The sequence below is a fragment of the Pelodiscus sinensis genome, chromosome 1 (assembly GCF_052426305.1).
Source record: "Pelodiscus sinensis isolate ZL-2025 chromosome 1, ASM5242630v1, whole genome shotgun sequence".
Taxonomy (NCBI): Eukaryota; Metazoa; Chordata; order Testudines; family Trionychidae; genus Pelodiscus; species Pelodiscus sinensis.
This window is the reverse complement of record NC_143052.1, coordinates 161,807,890-161,834,023: the sequence shown is the minus strand read 5'-3', so window position 1 is coordinate 161,834,023 and position 26,134 is coordinate 161,807,890. Positions and strand designations below refer to the sequence as shown.

At 41.9% G+C, this 26,134-nt stretch overlaps 1 protein-coding gene across 3 annotated transcripts in view; it reads right to left on the bottom strand.

Annotated features, from left to right (window-relative positions):
• TMPRSS7 (transmembrane serine protease 7) overlaps positions 1–26,134 on the bottom strand; it is a 59,260-nt gene that overhangs the window by 5,755 nt on the left and 27,371 nt on the right. For all 3 annotated transcript variants that reach the window (XM_075908545.2, XM_089773100.1, XM_089773107.1), the window contains 7 exons: positions 24,849–24,976; positions 22,471–22,583; positions 19,180–19,286; positions 6,489–6,625; positions 5,585–5,692; positions 3,466–3,576; positions 1,751–1,867 (listed from right to left, as the gene is read on the bottom strand). In XM_075908545.2, coding sequence (XP_075764660.2) covers positions 1,751–1,867; positions 3,466–3,576; positions 5,585–5,692; positions 6,489–6,625; positions 19,180–19,286; positions 22,471–22,583; positions 24,849–24,976 — 821 coding nt within the window. The remainder of the gene's footprint in view (positions 1–1,750; positions 1,868–3,465; positions 3,577–5,584; positions 5,693–6,488; positions 6,626–19,179; positions 19,287–22,470; positions 22,584–24,848; positions 24,977–26,134) is intronic.

The window sequence follows — 26,134 nt, the reverse complement described above, 5'->3', positions numbered from 1 at the left end:
AGCACAGAACCATGAGAACCAGTACTGACCTCTGTAAAACTTTACAGGACCACTGGAAACTTGTCCACGCCCATGATAAACAGACATCCAATTAATTAAAATCATGCCAGACCCTGGATGTTGCCAAATTAGAGAGATTCCATCTGTATTAATACTTACTTTACTGTTGTATTTTTATAGCCTCTATTTTCAGTATGTGTTTTGCTTAAAAGGGAGGAGTGGAAGACTGTTTCCAAAAAGGTCAGAACTGAGTTAACAAAAATATCTTTCTACAAGGCAAGACCTCATTTTCAAAGGTTATTTGTGAACAGCCCCGATGCAAAATGAGCTTGGTTAAGTCCAGCTCTCATATCACAGACTCGCTGGCATGCTTTGCATAAAAGTTCTCGAGGTGAAAAATGCTTGCATTTTTGTATAACAATAAGGTTCCAAATATCTGAGACCCCTTGCTAAAGCTCTTATAAACAGGGAACCAAAACAAACAAACAAAAAAAAGTCTCTCAGCATAAATTAGCAGGTGCTGGAAATACTAATTTGCCCCTAATTTGGGGTTGGCAGTTGGAGCTCTAACACCATGATTTAAAATGTTCAAGTGTCATGATTTTTTGGTGTTCAGTTTATATTTTGGGATTGGCAATACTGGGATGTTTATGTGAATTATTTGGAACTATGAAGAGATGGGAATATATATTCTGTGATTTATATTTGTAGCTAAAAGTCAGAATGGAAGACAAAATAGGATTGTACCTTCTTATGTTGGCATGATGAAACTTACCTGGCAATGCTCAGGTCTGGGCCAGAGATTGGGAGAGGGGAGAGGCCTGGGACCAGCATTTAGGGGCGTGTAAGCCTCCCATACCAGCACTCCCCCAATGTGACTGCATTGGTTCATCATTATATTTAATCTTTCATTAGCACACAGTTTATAGTTTAAAAAAGAGTCAGATTTTAAATGTAGGTTTTCAAGATAACTACTTTATTCTCGGCAGCTCTTCCTTCTCCCTTCAAATCTACCACTACCCTCAGAAAATTCAAAATCATCAATGGCCTTGGAAAGGCATCCATCATCTTCATAAGAATTTTATCATGTAATAAGACCAATATCCTCTAAATTGACTGCAAAAGTTGGGTTATCAATTTTAAAACTCTGCAGCATTTGCAAAATTTTAAATAGAATAGATCTGCTTCTTTGACTGACTACCCAGCTATGCTCTGCAACTAACCCCGTTCTCTAGCCCGGGGTGGCCAATAAAAAGGGGGCGGTTCACCACAGTTAGACCCTGGTGGGAAGCTATATTTACCTGCACCTCCACAGGTACGGGCAATTGCAGATCCCATTGTTTGGGAATGGTGATCTGCAGCCAATGAGATCCCCCGTACCTGTGGAGATATTGGTAAACACGGAGGTGTGGGGGCCCTCTAGGAGCTACCCGTGGAAGACAGGATACAGCCTGTGGGCTGGTATTTGCCTGCCCCTGCTCGAGCCCTCAAACAAGAATCTATTTTTGAACCTGATGATTAAAACCCCACACACAAAAATGTAAGAATTAGGGCTCATCACGACACAAACATTAAAAAGACAAGGAAGTTCGATAACTCGTCAGACTATCATTGGATTTCCAAGCTTCAACTTATCACTGTATTAACACACACTGAACATGCTTACCACTGAGCAGAAAGTATGTGTACTTTAAATAGGAAAAATGTAATTGAAATATGAAAAAATATATCACATTTGAGAGATACTCACTGCAGTTGCTCTCATCACTTCCATCAGGACAGTCTGCTGTCCCATCACACTTTGCATTTTGCTTTCTAATGCAAAGGTTCTCTCTACACTTGAAAGTGTGGTTGTTGCATGGAATACCTGAAACAGGAAACAAAATGGAACCATGTACTTTTGGACTGTTAATTTAGCATCTTGGACTAAGAATTTGCCTCCACTTACAGGATTACCTGAACCTCTACCACCAAGTTCTCTATTGGATATTCAGTTTACATTGGCAAGAATTGAACAGAGTAAGCTAGACCAACAAAAGGACATTTTCCTGATACAAGCAACATTTCCAACAGGGCTTTAGAGGACATAGCTATGTTGGGAGGTATGATTTTTCTCCCTTTCTCTCCTAATTGGTGTGGCCTACACCTTTTTTTAAACAGCATAACTTTGCTGAAGTGTAGGCTGGATTAAAATGAAAGTCGTTAGCAAAGAAATCAATATTTCTGTTATATCAGTATAAATTACTCAGAGCAACTCGATGAAGGAAGCTTTAGTAATTGAATTTCAGGTAAAATGTATTCCAATCTTGGTGTCCTTCATGTCTTTTCTTTATCCTTCTTGAGTCATGTTAAATAAATGAAATATGCATTTCCTGCAAACACAGAAATAGCCTGTGAAATTTCACATGGCTAGAATAAAAGTTAAAGAAGTGCGGTAAAGTCTGGGCTAAGCCCTGCGGGCCCTGTGCTTCCTGGTGGGTTCTTGTGGGCCTCAGAGGCTCGCAGTGTCTCTAATTACTGCCATGAAGGCAAGGGTACCCAGCTACCAGAGCCTCTTTTATCATTGGCCAGTCCAGTGCCCTTCTTTCTCCAGTCCCTGCTGGCCCTTCCAGACAGAGGGCGGGTTTGGGGGGAACCCAGTCCCACTCACTTGCTCCAGGTTCTAGACCAGGGCCCTATAGGAGGGAGCAGCACCAAGCAGGCTGTGTAGCTTAGCCCTTGCCCCCTGAGCAGAAGCCCCTCGCTGGGCCACTTCCCCAACTCCGCCTGCAGTACCTCGTTCCTGATATCAAAGAGAAAACCTTCACAACAGCTCACTCGGGTGTATTTTCTTGCTCTAGGCTGCTCTCTTCTCCTTGAGTTCTCCTCTAGTCCGTCCCTTTTCGCCTTCGCCCTTAGCCTTGCCTGGGGAGTGTTTTTAGTGCATCCACCTTAAGTGGCTGCAGGTGTTCTAATTTGCCTTCCCTTCAGGCTGATGCCAGATAGGCTTTAACACAGTCTTTAACACCCTACTCAGGGAACATAAAACCACATACCCAGCTCTCTGCATATCTGCTTTCCATGAGGCCTCAGTAGCTCCCTGCTCTCAGGCTGCCACATAGGCCTAAAACATGGCTAGCCTGAACAAAAATATTTGTAGCACTTCCCCAATTTTGTTTTTTCAATGTTGTGCTCTTCTCAGAAATATCTGTGCCTCAAAACAAAACTATGCCTGTCTGACTCCTAATAAGATGTAAATGGCTTTTTACAGGCATTTTAAGAGTAGCCTCGGAGGTTTCTAGGGCTTTTTTACAAGCATCTCAAGAAGCTAACCATCATTGCATGCAAACACAAAACCAACTGTCTAAGAAAATGCATGTTAGAGCTTGAATATGCATTTTAGAGTAACTCATTTGGGCCAGATATTGCAACTAGAGTTGTGTAAGCAATATACAGGAAACATACTTGATCAAAAAGTTACCATACTTTGGGTACAATTTTGCTCATCTCTTCCATCCTCACAGTCATGTATTCCATCGCAGGCAATTGAAGAATACTGAACTGAGAAGCTGGCATTACAATTCTCTTTGGACACAGCTAAAGTAGGAAGAAAGAAGGAAATCAGCAACACAGGCATTGTGGCCAAGGAGGAGGGCTGTGCAAAGCTTTATTAATACCACCATTGCTGCTATCTAAAAGATTTATATCATCTTTCTCTCGCACCAGGTGCTTTCCAAAGATCAGTATTATTGCTGTCTTATGCATGAGGAAAGCAAAGAGAAGAACGCTAAAGTGAATCACCAAAAGCACTGATTCCCAACTTCCAGTCCACAGCCCGGTTTAGGGTCATGAACCACTGGCTGCCGGGCCGCAGCAGCTCTGGGGTCCGGGGCTTTTGGTGGACAGGTAACATTTATTTGCATATTCATTGTTTGCATAATGAATATGCAAATATTCAAATAAAATGTTACAGGTCTGCCAAAAGTTTGGGTTTGCTGGTCTGCAGTATAAAAAAGGTTGGGAACCACTGACCCAAAGTCACAAAGCTAGTCTGTGGCCGATTCAGAAATTAAACACGTCTGTGTTGATAACTGACTCTATACATCTATCCTGATTGTCAACTCAGTTGTAAAAATTGAGTGTAAGTTCATAAGATGTCACAAAAACCTGCAACAACTAATGGTGATACAAAAAGGAGACACAGTCCAATCAAAAAGGACTACTAATGTAACTCAAAGACTATTATGAGCAAACTCAGTAAACAAAGGAAGAGCAGAAATGGATATTAATGAACCAACACTGGTGTGTTGAAAATTAAGCCTAGTTGGTGGACAAAACAGTCAGGCTACGTCTACACTGCAGGCTTCTTGCACAAGAAGCCTTTTTGCACAAAAATTTATTGCGCAAGAGCACGCGCACACCTTGAAGCACACTGCATGGACACTTTTGCTCAAGAAAGCTCTGATGGCTTTTTTCCATAGGGATTTCTTGTGCAAGAAACCCCTCTGGAGAGTCTACACTTATCTCTTTGTGCAATAACTGTAGCGCAAAAGGGAGTTATGCCTCGTAGAAGGAGGTTTACCTACACTGTCAAAAGCCCTCTGTTCTGCCATTTTACTGCAGATTTATTTGAGCAAACGCACATTTGAGTTGTGGATGCTCAGCTGGTTCTTGCGCAAAAACAGCCATTTTTGCGCAAAAACCTTGCAGTGTGGATATAGCCTCAAAAGATAGGCTATTCCAGGTCTTAAAGAAGGAAACTTTGGAGAGAAGTCATCATGGCCAATACCCCATCATCTTCTGGGGCAGGAGACCTGCATCCTAATCTGAAAGAACTTCTGACCACACTGGGCCAGAAAGAGGAACCAAAATAACATTGCCAGCTGATTCCCAATCACCAACAGGGATGAAATGGGATTCCATTTTAACAAGAAATATAAGCAACTTCAGCCAAATATAACTAACTTCTTGCCCTCCCTGCCAAAGGACAGATACTAATATTTTTAATACTATCTAAAATACTAGCAAATAAGGGCATTTTCCTTCTAAAACCTCTCTGGGTAGAAGGAAAGGGAACACGTGATATTATCATAATTACACAATTAAAGCCTTACTTAATACTTAACATTTCAAATACTTTAATTATTTTCCTTCTTTTCTTAATCTTTAATAAAAAAGGCTAAAAGGGTTTTAAAATTGTGTTTACACGATGGTACAAAGCAGGCTGAGGGCTATATATATATCAAACCCTAGGCTTTGTTTAACACTGTTTAAGAGGCAGAAGAAGAGGCAGAGGAAGCAGATGGGGCATAGAATGTTTTAATTTAACAATGTCAGCTTCCAAAGGAAAATAACTATGATGTGCTTCCATATTTGTGCAGCTGATTGACTGATACACCCTTGCTCTTCAGATTTACTATCTTGTCTATAGCAAATAGACGAGGCTCAAAAACATTTCAAGTTTCTTGAAGCAACCAGTATTAGGCCTGCAAAAACAGGCTAGAAGACTCAAGTTTTCGATATTTACTCTTCAATAAATTCAAACAGAATAAAATGTTCACTCATTTGCTAGGTTTCTCTTTGCAAATGATTAGCAAATACTAACCACAGAAGAGTTCATCGCTTTCATCAAAGCAGTCATTTACCCCATCACAGCGCTGAGTCTGCTGAATGCATACACCAGTGGAACATTTGAAGTATCCGGCTGGACATGCTGAAGGCAAATCAACAATCTATAAATTCTCTGCTTCCAAATATTTATGATTCACAGCATGAAAGTAACACCATTAAAGAAAACATATTAAAATACATCTGAAAAGATCTCATCTGAAGAAGTGGGTTGTGCCCACAAAAGCTCATGATACTATACATATATTTTTGTTAGTCTCTAAGGTGCCACAGGACTAGTAATTTTTTTTTTAATTACTGTGTTATTACTGCCACCATAACTTATTGGAAAAACATTTAATACTAACCATATTCTTACATCTATTTTACACCAGTGAAACAAAAAGGGTCTGGTTCTTTTTTTTACTATTAAGATTACCCTTTCTGATGCCAATTTCTGCTGTTCATAGCTGTTCTATTCTTAGGATTGCTGCATGGTAGAGTATGCAAATCAAGTATGGGCAGAGTTTGTTAACTGGTGCACAGTTCAACTGAGGGAATTCTCTGGAGCAGTGAAACAACATAGCAGAGAAATGCATTAACAAAGGTTTTGGGGGAGGGGAAGCATGACAGAATGGTGAATTTAGCTCACATTCAAGAACACTGAACTAGTTGGTACATTTCAGGGTAAGTACTTGGCTTATTTTATTTTAGATCTCAAGTATTTTACTTAGGGTTTGCAAAGAAAACAGGATTTCCTAGGAATATGTAGTCTCAAGTTAATTTACAGTATCTTGGAAAAGCCAAAACTCATTACTCACAAACTAAGCTTTTTGATAAATATGCGGATTCAAAAAAGGGATTTTATAAACATACATGGGAAAAACTGGAATCCATCTTACGTTGGCTGATGTTGTAGCTTCCATATTCCACCAGAAGCGGCTGCTCTGAGAGTCTAGAGCTACATTGAAGCTCAACGTTAACCACAAAGCTTGCAACATGGAAAACTGTTTGGTGATCAATGTAGTAACCACAGTACCTAAGAGTGAGCGATAACATTAGTTAAAAAACTGCTTGGAATTAATGTGCTTCACATACTATTTCAAGAACCACACTGAAGTGAAGAAACACAATGTAAGTGTGCAACATATTTTAGCCTTGGAGACAAGGGCAAATGAGAAGTGTGATGCTATCCTCACAGATTAGATTAGTCTTGGGGGCGTGGGAAGGACAAAGAATAGGTTTCATCTGAGGATATGTCTACACTGCAGAGTTTTTCCGGGATATCAGAGGTATCCCGGAAAAATTCTGCTATGTCCAAGAAATGCTTCTGCTCTTCCGCCTTTTTTTTTTTTGAGGAAGAGCAAATGCACTCTTTCTGAAGCTCTGTCTTCCTCCTTCTATGAGGAAGAAGGGCTCTTCCAAACCAGGGTTACCCCCCCCCCCCCAAAAAAAAACTATCAGAAAAAGGTACACAAATTGCGGAGTGCAATTTGCATACCTTTTTCCAATAGATCATTGTAGTGTAGACATAGCCTGAAAGACACGTGCACATGTAGCTACATAACTCAATTTACTTCCCACTGAAATACAAAGGGAGAACTCAAACTAGAATATTGCCAGACTCAAACATTCAATAAAAATCATGAGACTAACTGAAAAATCCTAAGACTTCATTTATATACCACATTCAGGATCTTTGCCTTCTAGGTTCTGAGCCCTTCTAGGTTCTTCAGTGGTGAGAGTTAGAAACTTAATTTTCTTCAGTGAATACTGGGATTTTGCATGTACTCTCTTGATCCAAGAGCTGGGGCTTGAACAAATACACCAAAAATCCTGAGACCCATGAGAGTTGGCATCACTGTTACTGGGATTTGAACAAAGGTCCTGGGAAGCCTATCATTTCAGATCTGGCACAGTGATTAGCTGTGCAGGCAAAGTGCTCGGGCTCCATGGTGACAATGGGGGAGAGGGGAAATCATTGTGATCCATCTACACAAGGCTCCTGTCACTGTGGGAACCAGCTTTAATGCATAAAATGAGCTAGAAATGTTAATGCTCCAGATTTAAAATAAAAATGAGGAAACTATGGCACCTGTGATCAACTGCTGACCCAACAGATACAGTGAAGTGTTCATCTTCATAACTCTTAACATGGAATTATTAATTATTATTATTATTTCCAAGCATTAGTTGCTATGTCTACAAACACCACCACCTGACTTAAGTGCCTACGTTTCAGAAATAGATTTTTCCTCCCCCTCTCCCCCCCTTTGAAACTCTGTTGGGGAAAAAGGGGAAGCTCATCACCATGGGTTATCTGGGATAGGAAGAGAAGGCCACTTTCTCAAATCTTAGAACAGCTTTACTACAGTTCTCCTTCTCCATGTCAGTTTGACTAGTGACATTTTCAAGAGAAAACTTAACAGCAACAGGTGGCCCCTTACTTCCATGATCAACACACTGGGGATGTATTTGAAACATTCCACTGCATGTATGGGAGGAGACTGGAAAATATAAAAAGACCAAAATCTGAAATAGAATAGTTTCCCTAAAACTTAGGGAAATCCTTAGGATTTATGGGGCCCAACACAGTACTATTGAACTGGCGCCCCTATGCCCATTGGCAGCCCATGGCATGGAAGGATTGATGGTTTCTTAGAGATGTGATTTTATAAATCATCAGCAACACACTAATGAACTATTTTCAAGCAAATTGTAAATGAAGGTTCTGTAGACTAACACAGTAAATTCAGAAACTGACAGTATATACCTTGGAGTTGGCATATGCCTGATAAATAGCTTCATTACCACTTGAATAGCTCTTCCTCAAGGTCAGTGTTCTGCTAATATCTCTGGCAGGCTTTTTCTTTTTTCAGTTAACTAGATCCTCTCCAGAGGAAGCAGTGTCACAGAACAAGGATAGGAAGAGGTGGTTGCGTGGACATTAAACCCAGTGGTGCCCCACATATTTGGATGCCCTTTACAGCTATATACTCTGTGTATGAGTAAGGATGGCCCTGAGAGTTCTTATGACCTGGGTGTAATCCATGTAGCTATGAGACGTGATTTGTAGGTACTGCACTTTTGACTTTCTAGCAGACTTCTTGAAAGCAAGGGCAAATGCCACTCAGAGGTGGAGCTGATGCAATGTGTTACAAAAAGAGAACACCATGCGCTGTCTCATGGAGACGTCTTCTGGTTGTGCTCTTTCAGTCAGAGTGAAATAATTCAAAACAGAACTAGATTATCATTCTATTATGCTCAAACACTGACACCATGACAAGCTTTTGAAAACCGTAAGTAAATCTTGCATTAAAATATGTTTGGGACTAACATTCCAAGCTAACCGGTGGAAAGAAGTTCTCCAACTGGTCTTCTGATGACCAGGCTAGAGTGATCCCAGTGTTATACCAGTGTCTTCATAAACATGTAGCATTCCTCTTATTCCTAAGGAGAGGGCAGGAAACAGAAGGATAGAGGAGGAACTTGATGTTTTGGGAGAAATGGTGACATTGGCAAAATATGTTACCTGGTAAACAACCACACAGCCCACATCCACTATTACTATTCAAGGTCTTTCCCCCTGAAAGCATGTCTTTAAACAAGTGGACTGTATGAAAGGTGGAGCACTGTCTTGGGTGCACATCTAGTTTAAGCTGCCATCTTGGCAAACAGTGTCTCTGGATTTCTGCCTAGATGCCACTTACTGAATCAGAGAAAGCTGAATTGCCTACAGATGCCAAGAAACACGCAAGTCAGCTAGCCCAGCTGCATTTCTAGGGCATCTTTCATCAAAAGATGCTACGGAGGCTGTATGTGATCTGTAGACACTGCCATAAAACAATATATAACGTAGAAAAGAAAGCCATCCATGACCCTTTTAGCCTCATTTTAAAAACAGAGTAAACTTTTGAAAGTGAAAACAATTCCAAGCAATGTTTAAGCACTAATGCTGATCTAGACTTAGACAGTAATAAAGAAAAAGTTTCCCCAAGAAAACAGATTATCATGAAAAATAATCTGTCAGCTTTAAGGCCTTATCTACACTACCAAATAGCCATCATTCTGAAGAGGTGACAGCAAGGGAAGTAATTGAATTGATGTTGAACACCTTTGATTTGCAAGGATAACCAAGATCAGAATTGTTTCAAAATAACTTTGGTTAATACCTACTGAACTCAAGGAAGGAGCAGATAAATTACTAGATTTGAGGCACCATCTCATAAGGACTAATTCGTAGGTTGAAACTAACGGGTAAATTTTATTCAATGTTTATTATGGTAGCTCTGTTGTATTAAGTTACGATCAATAGCTGGGACAAAAGGGGTTTATGTAAACCAGTTGGGTATGTCTACACTACAAAGTTAATTCGAACTAACAGTCATTAGTTCAAATTAACTTTGATAGGCGCTACACATACAAACCGCTAGTTCGAACTTAATTCGAACTAGCGGAGTGCTTAATTCGAACTAGGTAAACCGCATTCTACGAGGACTAACGCCTAGTTCGAATTAAGTAGTTCGAATTAAGGGCTGCGTGGCCACTTAATTCGAACTAGTGGGAGGCTAGCCCTCCCCAGCTTTCCCTGGTGGCCACTCTGGGCACCACCAAGGAAACTCTTCTGCCCCCCTCTGGGCCCCGGAGCCCTTAAAGGGGCACGGGCTGGCTTCGGTGCCCGTGCCAAGTGCAAGCCTGCGAGCACCCAGCCAGCATACCCTGCACCTGGCACGGCACAAACCAGCCACCCGCTGCCACCCAGCCCTCTGCCTCTTCCCGGGACCAGGCTGGTGGCTCCCAGGAGTCTGCCCAGGGCCGCAAGAGGCGGATGCCCGCCTGGTCTAGTGCGGAGATCGTGGACCTCATCTAGGTTTGGGGGGAAGCCTCCAATGTCCACGACCTCCGCACTAGGCACAGGAAAGTGGCCGTCTAGGGCAGGATAGCTGCCAGCCTGGCCACCCAGGAGCAGGTTGGCATGAAAATCAAGGTGGTCCAGTGAGACCCCCGACCCTGAGCCCTGAGCTTAGAACATAAGAATGGCCATACTGGGTCAGACCAAAGGTCCACCTAGCCCAGTAGCCTGTCTGCCGACAGCAGCCAACACTAGGTACCCTGGAGAGGATGGACCAAAGACAATGACCAAGCCATTTGTCTCGTGCCATCCATCTCCAGCCTTCCACAGACAGAGGCCAGGGACACCATTTCTACCCCCTGGCTAATAGCACTCCATGGACCCAACCTCCATGAATTTATCTAACTTCTCTTTAAACTCTGTTCTAGTTCTAGCCTTCACAGCCTCCTGCAGTAAGGAGTTCCACAGATTGACTATTTGCTTTGTGAAGAAGAACTTTCTGTTATTAGTTTGAAGCCTGTTACCCATTCATTTTATTTGGTGTCCTCTAGTCCTTCTATTATGGGAACTAATGAAGAACTTTTCTTTATGCACCCTCTCCACACCACTCGTGCTTTTATAGACCTCTATCATATCCCCCCTCAGTCTCCTCTTTTCATAGAATCATAGGACTGGAAGGGAACTCGAGAGGTCATCGAGTCCAGGCCCCCGCCCTCAAGGCAGGACCAAGCTCCGTCTACACCATCCCTGACAGATGTCTATCTAACCTGTTCTTAAATATCTCCAGAGAAGGAGATTCCACCACCTCCCTTGGCAATTTATTCCAATATTTGACCACCCTGACAGTTAGGAATTTTTTCCTAATGTCCACTCTAAACCTCTCTTGCTGCACTTTAAGCCCATTACTCCTTGTCCTGTCCTCAGAAACCAAGAAGAACAAATTTTCTCCTTCCTCCTTGTAACACCCTTTTAGATATTTGAAAACCGCTATCATGTCCCCCCTTAATCTTCTTTTTTCCAAACGAAACAAGCCCAATTCATGAAGCCTGGCTTCATAGGTCATGTTCTCTAGACCTTTAATCATTCTTGTCGCTCTTCTCCGTACCCTTTCCAATTTCTCCACATCTTTCTTGAAATGTGGCGCCCAGAACTGGACACACTACTCCAGCTGAGGCCTAACTAGTGCAGAGTAGAGCGGCAGAATGACTTCACGAGTTTTGCTTACAACACACCTGTTGACACAACCTAGAATCATATTTGCTTTTTTTGTAACAGCATCACACTGTTGACTCATATTTAACTCATGGTCCACTATGACCCCTAGATCCCTTTCCGCCATGCTCCTTCCTAGACAGTCGCTTCCCATCTTGTATGTATGGAACTGATTGTTCCTTCCTAAGTGGAGCACTTTGCATTTCTCTTTATTAAACCTCATCCTGTTTACCTCTGACCATTTCTCTAACTTGCTACGGTCATTTTGAATTATGTCCCTATCCTCCAAAGAAGTTGCAACCCCACCCAGTTTGGTATCATCTGCAAACTTAATAAGCGTACTCTCTATCCCAATATCTACATCATTGATGAAGATATTGAACAGTACGGGTCCCAAAACAGACCTTTGCGGAACTCCACTTGTTATCCCTTTCCAGCAGGATTTAGCACCGTTAACAACAACTCTCTGACTACGGTTATCCAGCCAATTATGCACCCACCTTATCGTGGCCCTATCTAAGTTATATTTGCCTAGTTTATCAATAAGAATATCATGCGAGACCGTATCAAATGCCTTACTAAAGTCTAGGTATATGACATCCACCTCTTCTCCCTTATCCACAAGGCTCGTTATCCTATCAAAGAAAGCTATCAGATTAGTTTGGCATAACTTGTTCTTCACAAACCCATGCTGGCTATTCCCTATCACTTTATTACCTTCCAAGTGTTTGCATAGGATTTCCTTAATTACCTGCTCCATTATCTTCCCTGGGACAGACGTTAAACTAAGCTGAAAAGTCCCAGTCTCTTTAGCCTCTCTTCATATGGGACCTGTTCCAAACCCCTGATCATTTTAGTTGCCTTCCCCTCTCCCACCCTCTCTCTTCCCCTCTCCCACCTCCTTTTCCCAGTCTCCTTGAGTTTTGTTCAATAAAGAGAGTTTCTATTTTTGAACACACGTGTCCTTTATTTTGTACATCAGGAAAGGGGGCTAGGGAGGGGTAAGTGGAAGGAGATGAGGGAGGAATAGGGTACGAGCCCCCGATGGGGAGGACTGGAGTGGCTCTGCGGGCTCCTCGGGGTGGAAGCTCTCCTGCAGAACGCTAATTCGAACTAGTTTTTAGGTCTAGATGCACTAGTTCGAATTAGCTTAGTTCGAATTAACTAATTCGAATTAAGTTAGCTCGAATTAGTGCTGTAGTGTAGACATACCCTCATTGTCCAATGCTCAATACTTTTAAATGAGCCAGCTTAATACAATGTTGTACACACTTAATCATTTTAACCTTTTATTAAAGATGCAGGAAACAAAACATAGTGGTCATTTGCCATCTTGCTACTTTAAAAATGCCAACACAACTCAGTCTTACTTTGAGACCTGGCAAACGTCTAACAGCATCAGGCCTTTTAGGGCACTGCTTTCTACTTTCTCTTTCTGGTCACAGGGTTACAGCATGCTGCAGAATACTCAGTTTTGCTCAGCTAAATCAGACAGAAGGAAAAGGGAGCAAGCTAAGAAAGAGAAGAAATAAGGTAGGGAAGGAAAAGGACATATTCAGGTGGCCAAGTGGGAGAAAGGGGCAAAGTCTCACATCCTAGGTGGTATTTGAGACTTAGCAAAAGCTGGTATTGATAGGCAGGTCATCTGGGTCCCTTTCTGGCCAGGATCTCTCTAAAAAATGACAAAGGTCTGAGGGGTCTTAACAGAGGGTGGGATGGCAGCCATAATGATGAAGCTTGGTTTAGTATCAGAGGGGTAGCCATGTTAGTCTGAATCTGCAAAAGCGGCGAGGAGTACTGTGGCACCTTATAGACTAACCGAAGTGTCGGAGCATAAGCTTTCGTGGGCAAAGACCCACTTTGTCAGATGCAAGCTTGGTCTAGTAGCCAATTATCTCCCCCGTCTCTTTAAGAACCTCAAAATTCATCCCCACCCAGAGGAGTTGCACCATTCAGCCCAGGAGTGCCAGCAGGCTGGGGGAAGGGGCTATCCATTACTCTTCCTCAAGCCCCACCCTTTGTCCTGCCCTCTCTCCCATGACACCTTATCCCTTGAGGATACGGCCTCAGAGATTAGGGCCTGGTGCTACATAGCAGCAGTGGATGGATCCCCCCCCACACTCCCTGCAGCAGCAGGAGCCATGGGGAAGCAGAGTAGGTGCGTCACTTCCCTGTGGCTCCTACTGCCGTGGGGAGTGCAGGGTAGGAGGGCACAACCGGTACCACTTCATGGTGCCTGCTCCCCTCCCCCAGTGGTGATAAACCAAAGCCATGTCCTTAGGGGATGGGATGCCATGGGGAGGGAGGGAGAGTGGAGCGATGACAGGAAGGAGTAGACCTGCTAGAGCCATGTACACATTTAATAGACATCTGACTCCCAAGCCCCCCCACTAGCTCACAGAGATCTGCTCCACACCTCAGCTTCCTTCAACATAAGGGGGCCCCACTCCACATTCAAGACATCCCATTGTGGTGTGGCATTCCATAGGCTTCTGATACAAATAGAACATAGCGGAAGTATACTTCCTCTCAGGGTTTCAGTGAAGGGGTGCAGTGTGGGGTGGGGGTGGAGATGAGGTGGTGATGGGAGGTGGGAAGGGTGAACTATGGTCAGCACAGGGGCAGGGCAGGGGCAGGAAGGGGCAAAGGTGAAGCTTGGGGCAGGAGGAGATTGCCCCACACTCCTCTTGGGATGGCTCTGCTGTTACCATCTTATAAATGCTGAAGGGTCAGGTCACCTGATCCTCACCTGCAACTTGGACTGCTAAACTGTTCTATGGGAGGGAGTTGGGGGAATCAAGCAGAGGAATCCTGCCTCATGGTCATTCTATATATTGCAAAGGAGAGGAGGAAAAAAAAAAATCAGTATCTTCAGTTTGCTTTTCCTGATTCCCCCATCCAAAGAGACACTTGAACACACCTAGTACCTTCTCTCTGGTACCTGAATGAATCTTTCCCTTCTCAGCTTCTCCACAAAAACACTACCACCTCTTGGGCCATCCCTCTTCTCCTTCTCCCTTCCTTACCTGGGGCTGGGGGGAAGAGACATTTTAAAGCAACTCTCCCCCCTCCCGCCCCACTTTAATTGTCTGCAGCCTCAATATCTGATTAGCCTGCTTCTTCAGGCCAGCAATTAACTAGCCTGAAGCGTCTGCCTGACTTAATTACAGGGTAGCAGACAGAGTTGATCCAGGGAATAGAAAAACTGTTTATCCAGTACGCAACATACCTGTCCTTCATTAGAGTGCGACAGCCAGCTAGCCTGGGTCTGTCACTGTAATCAGGTTTTTTAGAGAATTTAGCTCAGTTTACGTTCTTGATATTTTCTTAGTAATCTGCTTTGCCCTGTTTGCCACCTCTTTATCTAATTAAAACAGGCCTTTTATAGTTAATAAAATGATCTCTTCTTCATAATATAACCCAGTTTATGTAATTTTTAATGGGGGAACGGTGGTGAGAGGCTGTGCATGCCTTCACATTGAGGAAGGAGGTAAACTTCATATAACTTTTGGTTTGTGCCCCAAAGAGAGAGATACAGAGAGAGAGAGAGAGAGAGAGAAATCATCTCCTCCCAGAGCTAATCTCAGTGTCGGTATCTGCAGCTGGGCATGACCCTGCCCGTGTGCTTTGCTGGAGGAGGTTTGAGAGCCTGGCTCATCAAGACCAGGTAAAAAGGGGGGCCCAGGCTGGCAGAGAAGGCTTAGTGATATCTTAATTACTCCAGTGGCCATCCCAGGGGTCCTGAACCATCACTCCCATGTAGTCAGAAGAGACAATTGTAGTATATTCAAAGTCTTTAACCCAATCCTCAAACCACACTAGTCTCCAACAATGTGTTAAATCAGGTTTATCCAACATAGCTACTGTTGTCATTAGAATTGGTCAGAGGTATGTTTATTTTCCCTCCCATGGACTATTTTGACAAAATAAAAAACCTTGCATTGAAAAGCTGACAGATTTTGAGTTTTTAGAAAAAACCCAAAGTTTTTTATACCAGCAGAGAGACACTGCAAAAGTGTGTTTAGTTAAACACCTGATTTTCCTTTGAAAAATAGTTTCAATGGAGAATTTGGCCCACCCCTCGCTCAAATATCACCAGGTTATCAAGATCAAGAATATGGCCGTAGGCCTCACATTTGAGAAATAAACCACTAAAATAAAATTAGCATGGGACATTAAAAAGAAAATCTTATGAATCAGATTGTAAACAGTCAGATCAAAAGTATTCTAACACATGTAGAGATTGCTACTAATGAAGCCCCAATTCAGCTTCATTTTCAAGTATCACATTGGATACAAAAATCATTCCAGAAGTCTTCTAATATCCTAAATCCTTCAAAGTATGGGACTGTCTGTTTTCCTATGTTCATCCTTTTTGTACAAAGTATGCCTTGTGAGAAAAGAACATAAGAACATCAATACTGTGGTGTTAAACCAAAGATCCATCTAGTATCCTGCCCAGTATCCTGTCTTATGACAGTGCCAATGCTAGATGCTCCAATGGGAGTGAAGAGAAACAGGTAATCAAGCCATCCCCTTCCTCTCATCCATTTCCGGCCTCTGAAACTAGGGACACCATTAGGTGTCTAGGGAAGCTAGGGACACCATTCCTACCTAGCCTGGCTAATAGCCATTGATGGACCTATACTCCATGAATGTATCTAGTTCTTTTTTGAGCCCAGTTAAAGTCCTGATCTTCACAACATCCTCTGGCAAAGAGTTCCACAGGTTGACTGTGCGCTTCATAAAGAAAAACTTCCTTTTGTTTTAAACCTGCTACCTATTAATTACATTTGGTGATCCCTAATTCTTACATTATGGGAACAAGTAAATAACTTTTCTTTACTCACTTTCCCCATATCTGTCATTGTTTTATAGACCTCTATCATTTTCCCCTTAGTCTCCTCTTTTCTAAAATGAAAAGGCCCAGTCTTTTTAATCTCTCTTCATATGGCATCCATTCCAAATCCTTAATAATTTTTGTTGCCCTTTTCTGAAACTTTTCCAATGCCTCATCTCAAAATAAGATACATTATTGACCACATCTGTATGCAGTATTCAAGATGTGGGCATACCGTGGATTTTTATAGAAGCAATAAGGTATTTTCTGTCTTATTCTCTATCCCTTTTTTAATAATTCCTAACATTGTTTGCTTTTTTGACTGCTGTTGCATGTTGGGTGGATGGTTTTAGAGAACTATCTACAATGACTCCAATATTTATCTCGAGTGGTTATAGCTAAATTAGTCCTCATCATTTTGTATGTACTTGGGATTTTTCTAGTATGCATTACTTTGCATTTATCAACATTAAAATTAATTTGCCATTCTGTTGCCCAAACACCTGTACATTTGGAACTTGATATCTTGCTGACCATTAGTGTCCTGTAAAATTTGTGTGACATGTTCCAAGTTTCGAAGAACAGGCACAGACTAGTTCCTCAGAGGTGAAAGGCAAATTTACACTTCAATCAGGTACCAAAGAAGTCAAATAGACCATCACTTGCTGAAGAGGCTGCTCTTAGGCAAGAAAAAAAAAGTGAGCAAGAAATCTACATTTGGGCAAGGGGTTCCTGTTTACACAGACTTTCCAACTCTTGAACCTCAGTTAAAGATGATTTACAAAGAAAAAGAGAACTATAACAAAGAGGAACAGAAGAACCAATACTTCTCCCTTTCCCTCTACTCACAGCAATACCACTACCTGAATGACAAGAGAAGTAATTTTGAACTTAGGGAACAGATCCTGGCCAAAAGGAATGGACCTAATAAGACTGTGGAAGCCTGTGGTAAGAGAAACCTTTGCTTTGAATTCATTTAGCTTTAGATATTAGTTTGCAGTTTACTTTTTATTTTCTTGTAGCCAATTCTGATGTTGATGCCTCATTACCTGTATTCACTTGAAAATCTATCTTTCTGTAGCCAATATACTTCTTTCATTATTTTATCTAAACCACAAGTGCTTGGGAAATTCAATTGGAGCTAACAGGATTAGTACATATTTTCTATTAACAACACAGACTTTCTATAAGTTTGTATTGTCAAGGAGAGAGCTGAGCGGTACAAACCACACATTTCTGGGGAGGAGTCTAGGACTGGGAATTTGTTGGTGTTGCTCTTTGGGTTGCCAGGTGTCTGGTATTGACCCGGACAGTCTGGTATTTTCACCTCCTGTCCGGTAAAAAAAAAATTCAGAAAATAACAGACACCTAAAATGTCCGGTACTTGCTGATTTTTTCCCGGCCAGGAGGCGAAAATCCTGGGTGCTTACCAGGTTCTGCAGGGGAGCTGTCCAGCCTGGAGCAGGGAGATAAGATGGTGGGTGGCCGCTGGCAGCCTGTTAGGGCCAAAAAGCCTTAAAAGCATTTTTTTAAAGGGGCCACACTGTTTGTTTGTTTTTTAATTTATTTGCTTAGCTTAACAAGGATTTTTTTTGTTCAACAACTTTGGACTCCCCCTTTCCCCCGTTTTTTCCTCAACAGAATTTTCCCCCTTTTTCAGGGAGGTAAAGGGGGTGTTTGGTATTTTTGGTTAAGCCATCTGGACACCCTAGTTGCTCTGCATTATAGTTTGAGCATGGCTAGTCATAGCACTGATACAGTATCACTTGGAGTAACTTATGTGCTGGAGGCTGTGCAAGAGCAGGCCAGAAATGATTGCTTTCACTGTGAAGCCATGTAAAAGCCACCTCTAGTTGGAGAACTGAGGGGCATAATGGTCCCACAGTCCAGACTGTACCATAGGGGATGTCACAGGTACCTTATAACTAGTTCAGGAACACAGGAAGGGACATGTTACAGGATGTCTGTTTGGTCTGGGAAGTGCTTAGTGTCCATGTAGTCCAGCAACCAGCTTCCATCAAAGGTCAACGCCAGAGCTTCAGAAGGAGCTAAAGACTCTCTTTTAAATGACTAACTTTATAGGGTTATAACAATGGAAAGGCATTGTCCCCTTGTTCTACCTAGTGAGCTTTATGTATCTTTAAGTAGGTCCCAACTTGACACACACACAGGGTACCCATCTATGCCAGCTTAGCAGTTTAGGTGGGGGATGGAGATGGGGACAGAAAGCCACACCTTCCCTCAATGTCCCCATGATACCCGATATGCTTTCACTAGGCTCCAATTAAACTCAATCTCTCTTGCAAGCAATCATCAAATTGCATTACAGGTTAATAAGTTTTACCCCCAAAAAATTAGCTTGATTAACTTAGTGAACCCAAAACTATTTTGCATGGTTCATAGGACATCCATCTTCATCAAGTTCTTCTATTCCTCTCTTACACAAAGAGAGAGAGAGTGCACCCCTCTCTTCAGCCTAGCTATTCTTTTAATTACAAAAATATCCAATTTTAGGTCTATAATTACACAATCATTCCAAGTAAAGGGGCATGTTACAGATGCTATGCTTGTTTATCCATCTCTCATCTTCCTCCTTTTCTTTTTTTAAGGCCTACTAACCCAGATGCCTCAATAGTGTGAATGAGTTTACTGACATTTCATAGTGTAATACCAGTGTGGAAATACTTACATGTGTTCATTAATTCTCCACCATCCCCGCTCGCAGCCCTTAATGCTCTTCTCACTGACAGTGTAGTTATGAAACTTCAGTGCTATCCCCAGGCTCTTTTGAGGAGTCTATAGCAAACAAGCAGGAATGCCAGTGAAAACATTTTCTGCACACAGGGCATTACAAAAATCCTTCTATTTGTCTCAACAGCAATTACGCTCTCAGGATACCAACCTACACGCGTGCACTGGCTTCTGCAGCTCAGCAGTGAGCACCTGAGCAGGGCTGACAGTTTTTCAGATTGCCAGCAAAAGCAGAGGTTGGCAGAGGCCAAGTGCAGCTGCAGGCTTTCCATCCCTCTTAAGCAAACAATCCTTTCATCTCTTGAAACAGCTACTGGCCATATATGGAATACAGCTTTCAAAGGGAGATCAAAGGCCTCTGACTATTCCAACTTCATTAGTGCAGGGGCAGACAGCCGTGGCTGACTGACAGCTAAGGCACTGAGGTACATCTATGTCTCTTCTCCAAGGTTATGGTTTATTTAATTTCATAACAGCATGCTGAGGATTTCAAAGTATTTTAAAACCCAATTAAGCTTCAGAATGCCCCGGACATACTTAATCAACAGAGGTTCCATTTTACAGGAATGGAAGACAAGTTACTGAACGCTAGTAGTCATGACCTCAACCCTGTCTTTTACTGATAAGGGAAGTATAATTTGGCCACACGTATGTCATTTGCACAGTACAGCACTAGCAGTGCTTGGCTAGAGTTCGTTCCAACCAAAAAGCAATTCCTGTGTATTTTGTGAGGGTCTGTTGAGATAAGAACAGCAGGGGACAAGGTAAGAGCTTCTCAGAATGTCTTCTCAGCAGTCTGAAGTCAGCTCACTATATCCCCAGTTCTCCTTCCTTCATACCTCCAGCAACCCAAGTAGTTCATTTTATTTGTTTTCTCGTTTATTGACTTTAGAGTCAACTTTCTAACATGCATATAAAGACTCCATTTTAACTTCTACCTCACCTTTTTCCTCCCTAACTCCTTGAGAGAGTAGTTAATAACATTTTCTGATTCCTTTCCTTTAACTCATTTTAGGTTTTCATCCCTTCCCACTCTTCCAATACTGTCTATTTAGGCTCACTCTACTGAAGTGTCAGAACAGCTTAAAACCAATGTAGAAAAATCCTAGCTCCCTTTGCCTATTTTAAACTTCCCAACAAATCAAATTTGTTTTCATTTCCATATTCTGTTTGTTTTACTTTTCCACCTCAACCCTACTCAAAATCCTACCACCAGAAAAAAGTAGCTACTCTCCATTTTGAATCTCTTCAACTTTCTTCCTCATAAAATTCAAAAATTGTCACCACTTTTAATACACAATTGCTTTGTAGATCTCAGCTCTTAATCTTCCCCTTGTACACCTCTTCTGCTATCTACATTGCCTCTTCTTTGTTTGTTTTCTGAAGCTTAACAAGTACCTAGGATTTGAGATATGTTAAACAGGTTTTGGGCTTCCATTTTCCAGAAGAAGCAGGATACATCACAGAATGCAAAGGAAGGGACTGAGAACAAATACTAGGGAAAAATGTTTTGCCTGTGGTAAAAAAAAAGCACTGGCAACCAGACAACTGGGTGGAACAAAAAATTGGTGAATAGTTTAAAGGTTAAAAAAATGAAATTTCAGTAGAACCAAAACTATTTGAGAATTATGCCACGTTTACAGAATAGTTTCAAAAAACAAAAACAAAAACAAAATCCAACATATCAGTAACGTACAATTGCATTTCAATATTACCTACACATTTTGGTTTTTCAAGCTGGCATCACAAAGCAGGGGAAGGAAGAGGAGGTGGCGGTTCCACTGTCATCCTCCTAACCTTTAGCCCACGGAACAGGACATTAACTGGGGATATAGGGATTTAATTCTCCCCCCCCCCCCCCCCCGCCTAGGGGTGGAAAAGAGATTTTAACTTGTGTTTTCCGCATGTGAAAAGATAGCCTTTGTCACCGAGATATGGGATACCCTACCATGAAACGCTCTGTTCTATTCTACATAGGTTTTTATATCATGCTCACAACAATCGTATTTGTGCACCTTCCAACTGCGAGTTACACAAAACCACGGCACATCTAGCATGTGGTGTTTGTTCTCTGAAGATAGGTCTAAACTTTGAATTATGGGCATAATTCACAGCATGAGGAGAAATACTGAGGCTAGCTGCAACAGAACTATTGCACTAAAAACAGAGCATAGCCGCTGTGACACATGGAAAAATCGCTTTGAGCACACTTCTCAAAACAGCAAGTACTCAGGATGCCACAGCTACACTCCTTCCAGAACACTGGGTGTGATCAAGGTAGTGCAGCTACATCTTCTCAAGCTGGGAACTACACACATGCCCCTAGAAGCTTGGATACGCTCATACTCTCTTCTTGAATCTGTTCCACTTTTCAGAAATAATTCATGTCACTGGACCAGAAACTTAATTTGGGTCTCCCACATCCTATATGACTGCAGAGACCCTACAGGCTACAGACTCATTGTTTCTTTCTAGTGTAGCGACTATTCCCTCATATCACAAATAGCACCAGATTTCCAACAACAGCTGAGCTTCCCTTTCAGCAGTAAAGCGAGTGTTAGGTGTGTTACAAAAAAACAAAAAAACCCAAAACTTGCCTTTAGTGTTAATAATGAGAGGTGCTGAACTCTGGTGGAAAATGTAATTCCAGTTGTGAATGCTGAGTGCTTACAATCCAGCCCAACATCTCAGGTGAATGGCACCAGACAGAACGTGCTTTCTGTTATGCTAGCGACTTCATCACACATGCACATGTTAAATTATTTATGTCTGAGCATTTTATGAATAATTATTGTTATCAAATAAATCTGATTTTGTCTTTCATGGAAAGTCTCCTGTCTTTTCAAGTAACATTTGCAGCTGCTGTTATGGCAGACTTGCCTGTCTGCTTCAAGATGCCACTTTCTGTTGGGCCTTTCAGTGGTTACTTTCTACAGGTCCCAGTGCATTGCATGCATTCAGCAACAGCCGTTCTATAAGGGGACGACCTCTTTTCTCAGGAAACACATCACTCAATATCTATTAAAAAGCACTGTTTGGCCAGCCCTAAGTAATAGAGACGTAGCCATGTTAATCTGGTCTTGCTGAAACAAAAGACAGGATGGTTTATTAGGTGATGAGCTTTCGTGAGCCAGACCCACTTCCTCAGATAGTCCTGTCTTGTTTCAGCCAACTCTACGGATTCTGTTGCCTAAATTATGGAAAATACCTAAAGAATAATAGACATTACCTGAAAGTTCCATGTACAAATGCATTTTGGAGGATAGTAGCTTGGATAATATGGACTCACAATTCTCCCCTCAAAGCCAGTTCTCTCTTGTGTCAATATTGTTTTGCCGCATTCTAAAACAAGAAATATTTTGGTGAAGTTTAATTTAAAACATCTAGCAGCCTTCAAAACTGGGACAAAGGGTCTAAGTTAGCTGGAAAGTAGCCATGTTAGTCTGTAACTTTCAAAACATCAAGTACTCCTGTGGCACCTGAGAGAGTTAGCTTCAGTCCGTTTGACTCTGCAACAGGACAACTTAAGTGTTGTGTTCTGGCCCACCTGCAAAAGATCAACAGAGGTCAGAGCTGTAAAAAAATAGCAGCAGCAGATTGGCACTGAAAATGCAGATGCCGAACTGGCAAGCTCCAAAGCAGGTTGCCTCAAAAAATCCACTCCATTCCTCTCCAAGAACAGGAAAGTCACCAGTTCACACACCACCTGTTCAGTCCTCCACAGCTGCCAACACACAACTTCAGGCCAACACTCTGCAGCTCAAAAGCAGAGGTGGCTCACAGATACCATTTTACCAGACCTTGTCAGACTAATGAGCTGTATTTTGGATTTGTAAGAAACAGTGAATTTTTGTCTGAAAGCTTAGTTATATGGATCTAAATATTGCCAAGAAGGATATTTGTAACAAAAAAGAAAACCCATCACCAAGGTAGTAATGCATGAAAAAATCTCTTTTATAAAGCCAAACAGGTTAAATGAAATTATATTTCATGATCCATCTCCCCTCTCCCAAGTATAACAGAGGGGTTAGGAACTTCTCAAAATAATTCCTGTTTGAATTAAAGCATATATAGTATTGATTTGAATTGTTACTATTGAAGGAGAATCCACCATGACCTTCAGTAAGTTATTCCAGTAGTTAAATATCCTGTTAAGAAATTAGGCTTATCTCCAAGTCTGTTTCAGCTTCGGCTTCCAGACACTGAACTGTGTTACATCTTCACCTGCTAGATTGTAAGCCATTTTTATCAAATTTCTGTTCCCCAAGCAAGTACTTTTAGTCTGATGAAGTCACCCCTTAACCTCAAAGAGAAATTGAAAAGAAACTGACTAATTCCAAAAATCTAAAACTTGCTTTGCCCAAGCAAAGCAATATAAAAAGTAAGCAAGATATTGAGTAAAACACCACACAATTTTAATGCTGAATTCCTTTATCCTCAATACTGCCAGTCAAACTACAACCTGCAGAGCAGCTGCAGAAGTAGCTAAAGAAGAGACCCAGGAATACAGATGATCTCAGAGACTGGACTTTCTTTGCCCTTCACTGATTGGCTATTTGCTACTGCCCCTCCCTCACCATCTCTGCACCTCAGCCTCACTCCCTACTTACCCTTCAATATTCCCTCTCCCTTCAGTTTCCATTCCATGCAGTTTATTCTCTGCTAACTCCCCTTCCCCAACACACACCCCACAAGCCAAGAATAAAATTGTGGCACCAAAATAATGTTTGCCACCATCACATCATTCACTCTACTTGTCCATTATACCCATTTCCATACCGTGCGTCTGTCCCATTTAAATTGTGAACTCTTTGGGACTGTCTAGTGCCCTATATTTATACTGCACCTAGTACAATGGGGCCCCATTCCTGGGTTGTCTCTTAAGCTCTCCCATAATCAGGATTCATTACAACATGTCCAAACACAGGATTTGTTTAGGTTTATAAATGGACAGTAGTCCTCCAGTTGGTCAAAAATCATACCCCTATACTTCTACATTGTGATCCCAAAGAGCTCCCTGCTATAAATAATGTTGTCTTAGCAAGAAAGCTGTGGAAGAAATATTTTACACCTGTGAACCTTAATTATAGACAAAACAAAATACAGGACAATGTAGCACTTTAAAGTCTAACAAGATGGTTTATTAGATGATGAGCTTTCGTGGGCCAGGCCCACTTCCTCAGATCAAATAGTGGAAGAAAATAGTCACAACCATATATACCAAAGGATACAGTCATTCAGTTAATGCAACATCTCCATCTACTGGCATATCAGAGTATGTAACATGTTGCATGTGCAATACAAGTTCAATCAAGTTGTTTTTAAATATACTTCCCTGACTGCTTCACTTAACAATAGTTCATCTAAACAGACCTGATGACAGGAAGGGAAAAAATAGATCGGAAGTCAGTATGACGCAAACAATTCAGAAGAGATACTAATGGGTGGAGAACATAAGAGAGGTAGAGATGATATGGGCAGCAAAAGAGAAAGAATAACTAAGAGACTGACACAGAGCTATCCAAATTTCATTGCCAGCTTCAGCTAGCTATGGAGTTTGAGTAGCATGTCCATAACAAATACAAATACATTTAAATAGCAACTTACTTTCTTGCATAATGACCTCAAAGTATCCATGAACTTCCTTCAGTTGCTGTATCTCTGTTGACTTAAATGTTACCAGCATCAGGTTATTTGTGGAAACAAATGACAGCGAGTTGGTTGGTTCACAAATTCTAAGGGGAAAACAGTGACAGCACATGAATGAATAGTTTGCATTAAAAGCATAATACTCTTGTTATTAAATGTGCAAAGTTTCCATGGAACAACCAAGTTTATAAAGCCATCTTCCATCCAAACCCTATTTTAAAAATCACTGATCTTGCCTAGCTGGGAAAGCACATGCTATTCTCTCTTTTCAGGTCAGTGTGCAGCGAAGCTCTCTCTCATGGTTTGCTACCATGGTAGTGATCAACAGCTCAATATCTGGATGGAGACTGGTATCAAGTGGACTGCCCCAAGGATTGGTTCTGGGGCCAGTTTTGTTCACTATCTGTATTACGACCTGGAGGAGGGGATGTATTGCACTCTCAGCAAGTTCACAGAGGACACTAAGCTAGGAGGAGAGGTAATTCAAAGGTAGGGATACAGTTCAGAGTCACCTAGACTAATTAGGAGGACTGGCCCAAAAGAAATCTCATAAGGTTCAACAAGGACAAGTGCAGAATCCTGCACTTGGGAAGGAAGTATCCCAAGCATTGTTATAGGCTGGGGACCGACTGGTTAAGCAGCAGTTCTGCAGAAAAGAACCTGGGAATTAGAGTGGATAAGAAGCTGGATATGAGTCAGCTGTGTGCTCTTGTAGCCAAGAAGGCTTATGGCATATTGGACTGCATTTGCAGACATTGCATTGCCAGCAGACTGAGGGAAACCATTAGTCCCCTTTGTTCGGCACTGGTGAGGCCACGTCAGAAGTATTGCATCCAATTCTGGGGCTGCCATTACAGAAAGGATGTGGAAGCACTAGAGAGAGTCATAAGAACATAAGAATGACAATACTGGGTCAGACCAAAGGTCCAGCTAACCCAGTATCCTGCCTTCCCAACAGTGGCCAGAGGGAGTGAACAGAACAAGTAATCATCATATGATCCCTCACCTGTCATGCTTTTCCAGCCTCTGACAAACAGAAGCTAGGGACACCATTCCTACGCATCCTGGCTATTAAACACTGATAGACCTAACCTCCATGAATTTATCTAGTTCTTTTTTGAACTCTGTTAAAGTGCTGGTCTTCACAACATCCTCTGGCAAGGAGTTCCACCTGTTGATTATATGCTGCCTGAGTCCAGGTGGAGGGCACCAAAAATTATTAGGGGGCTGGAACACATGGCTTA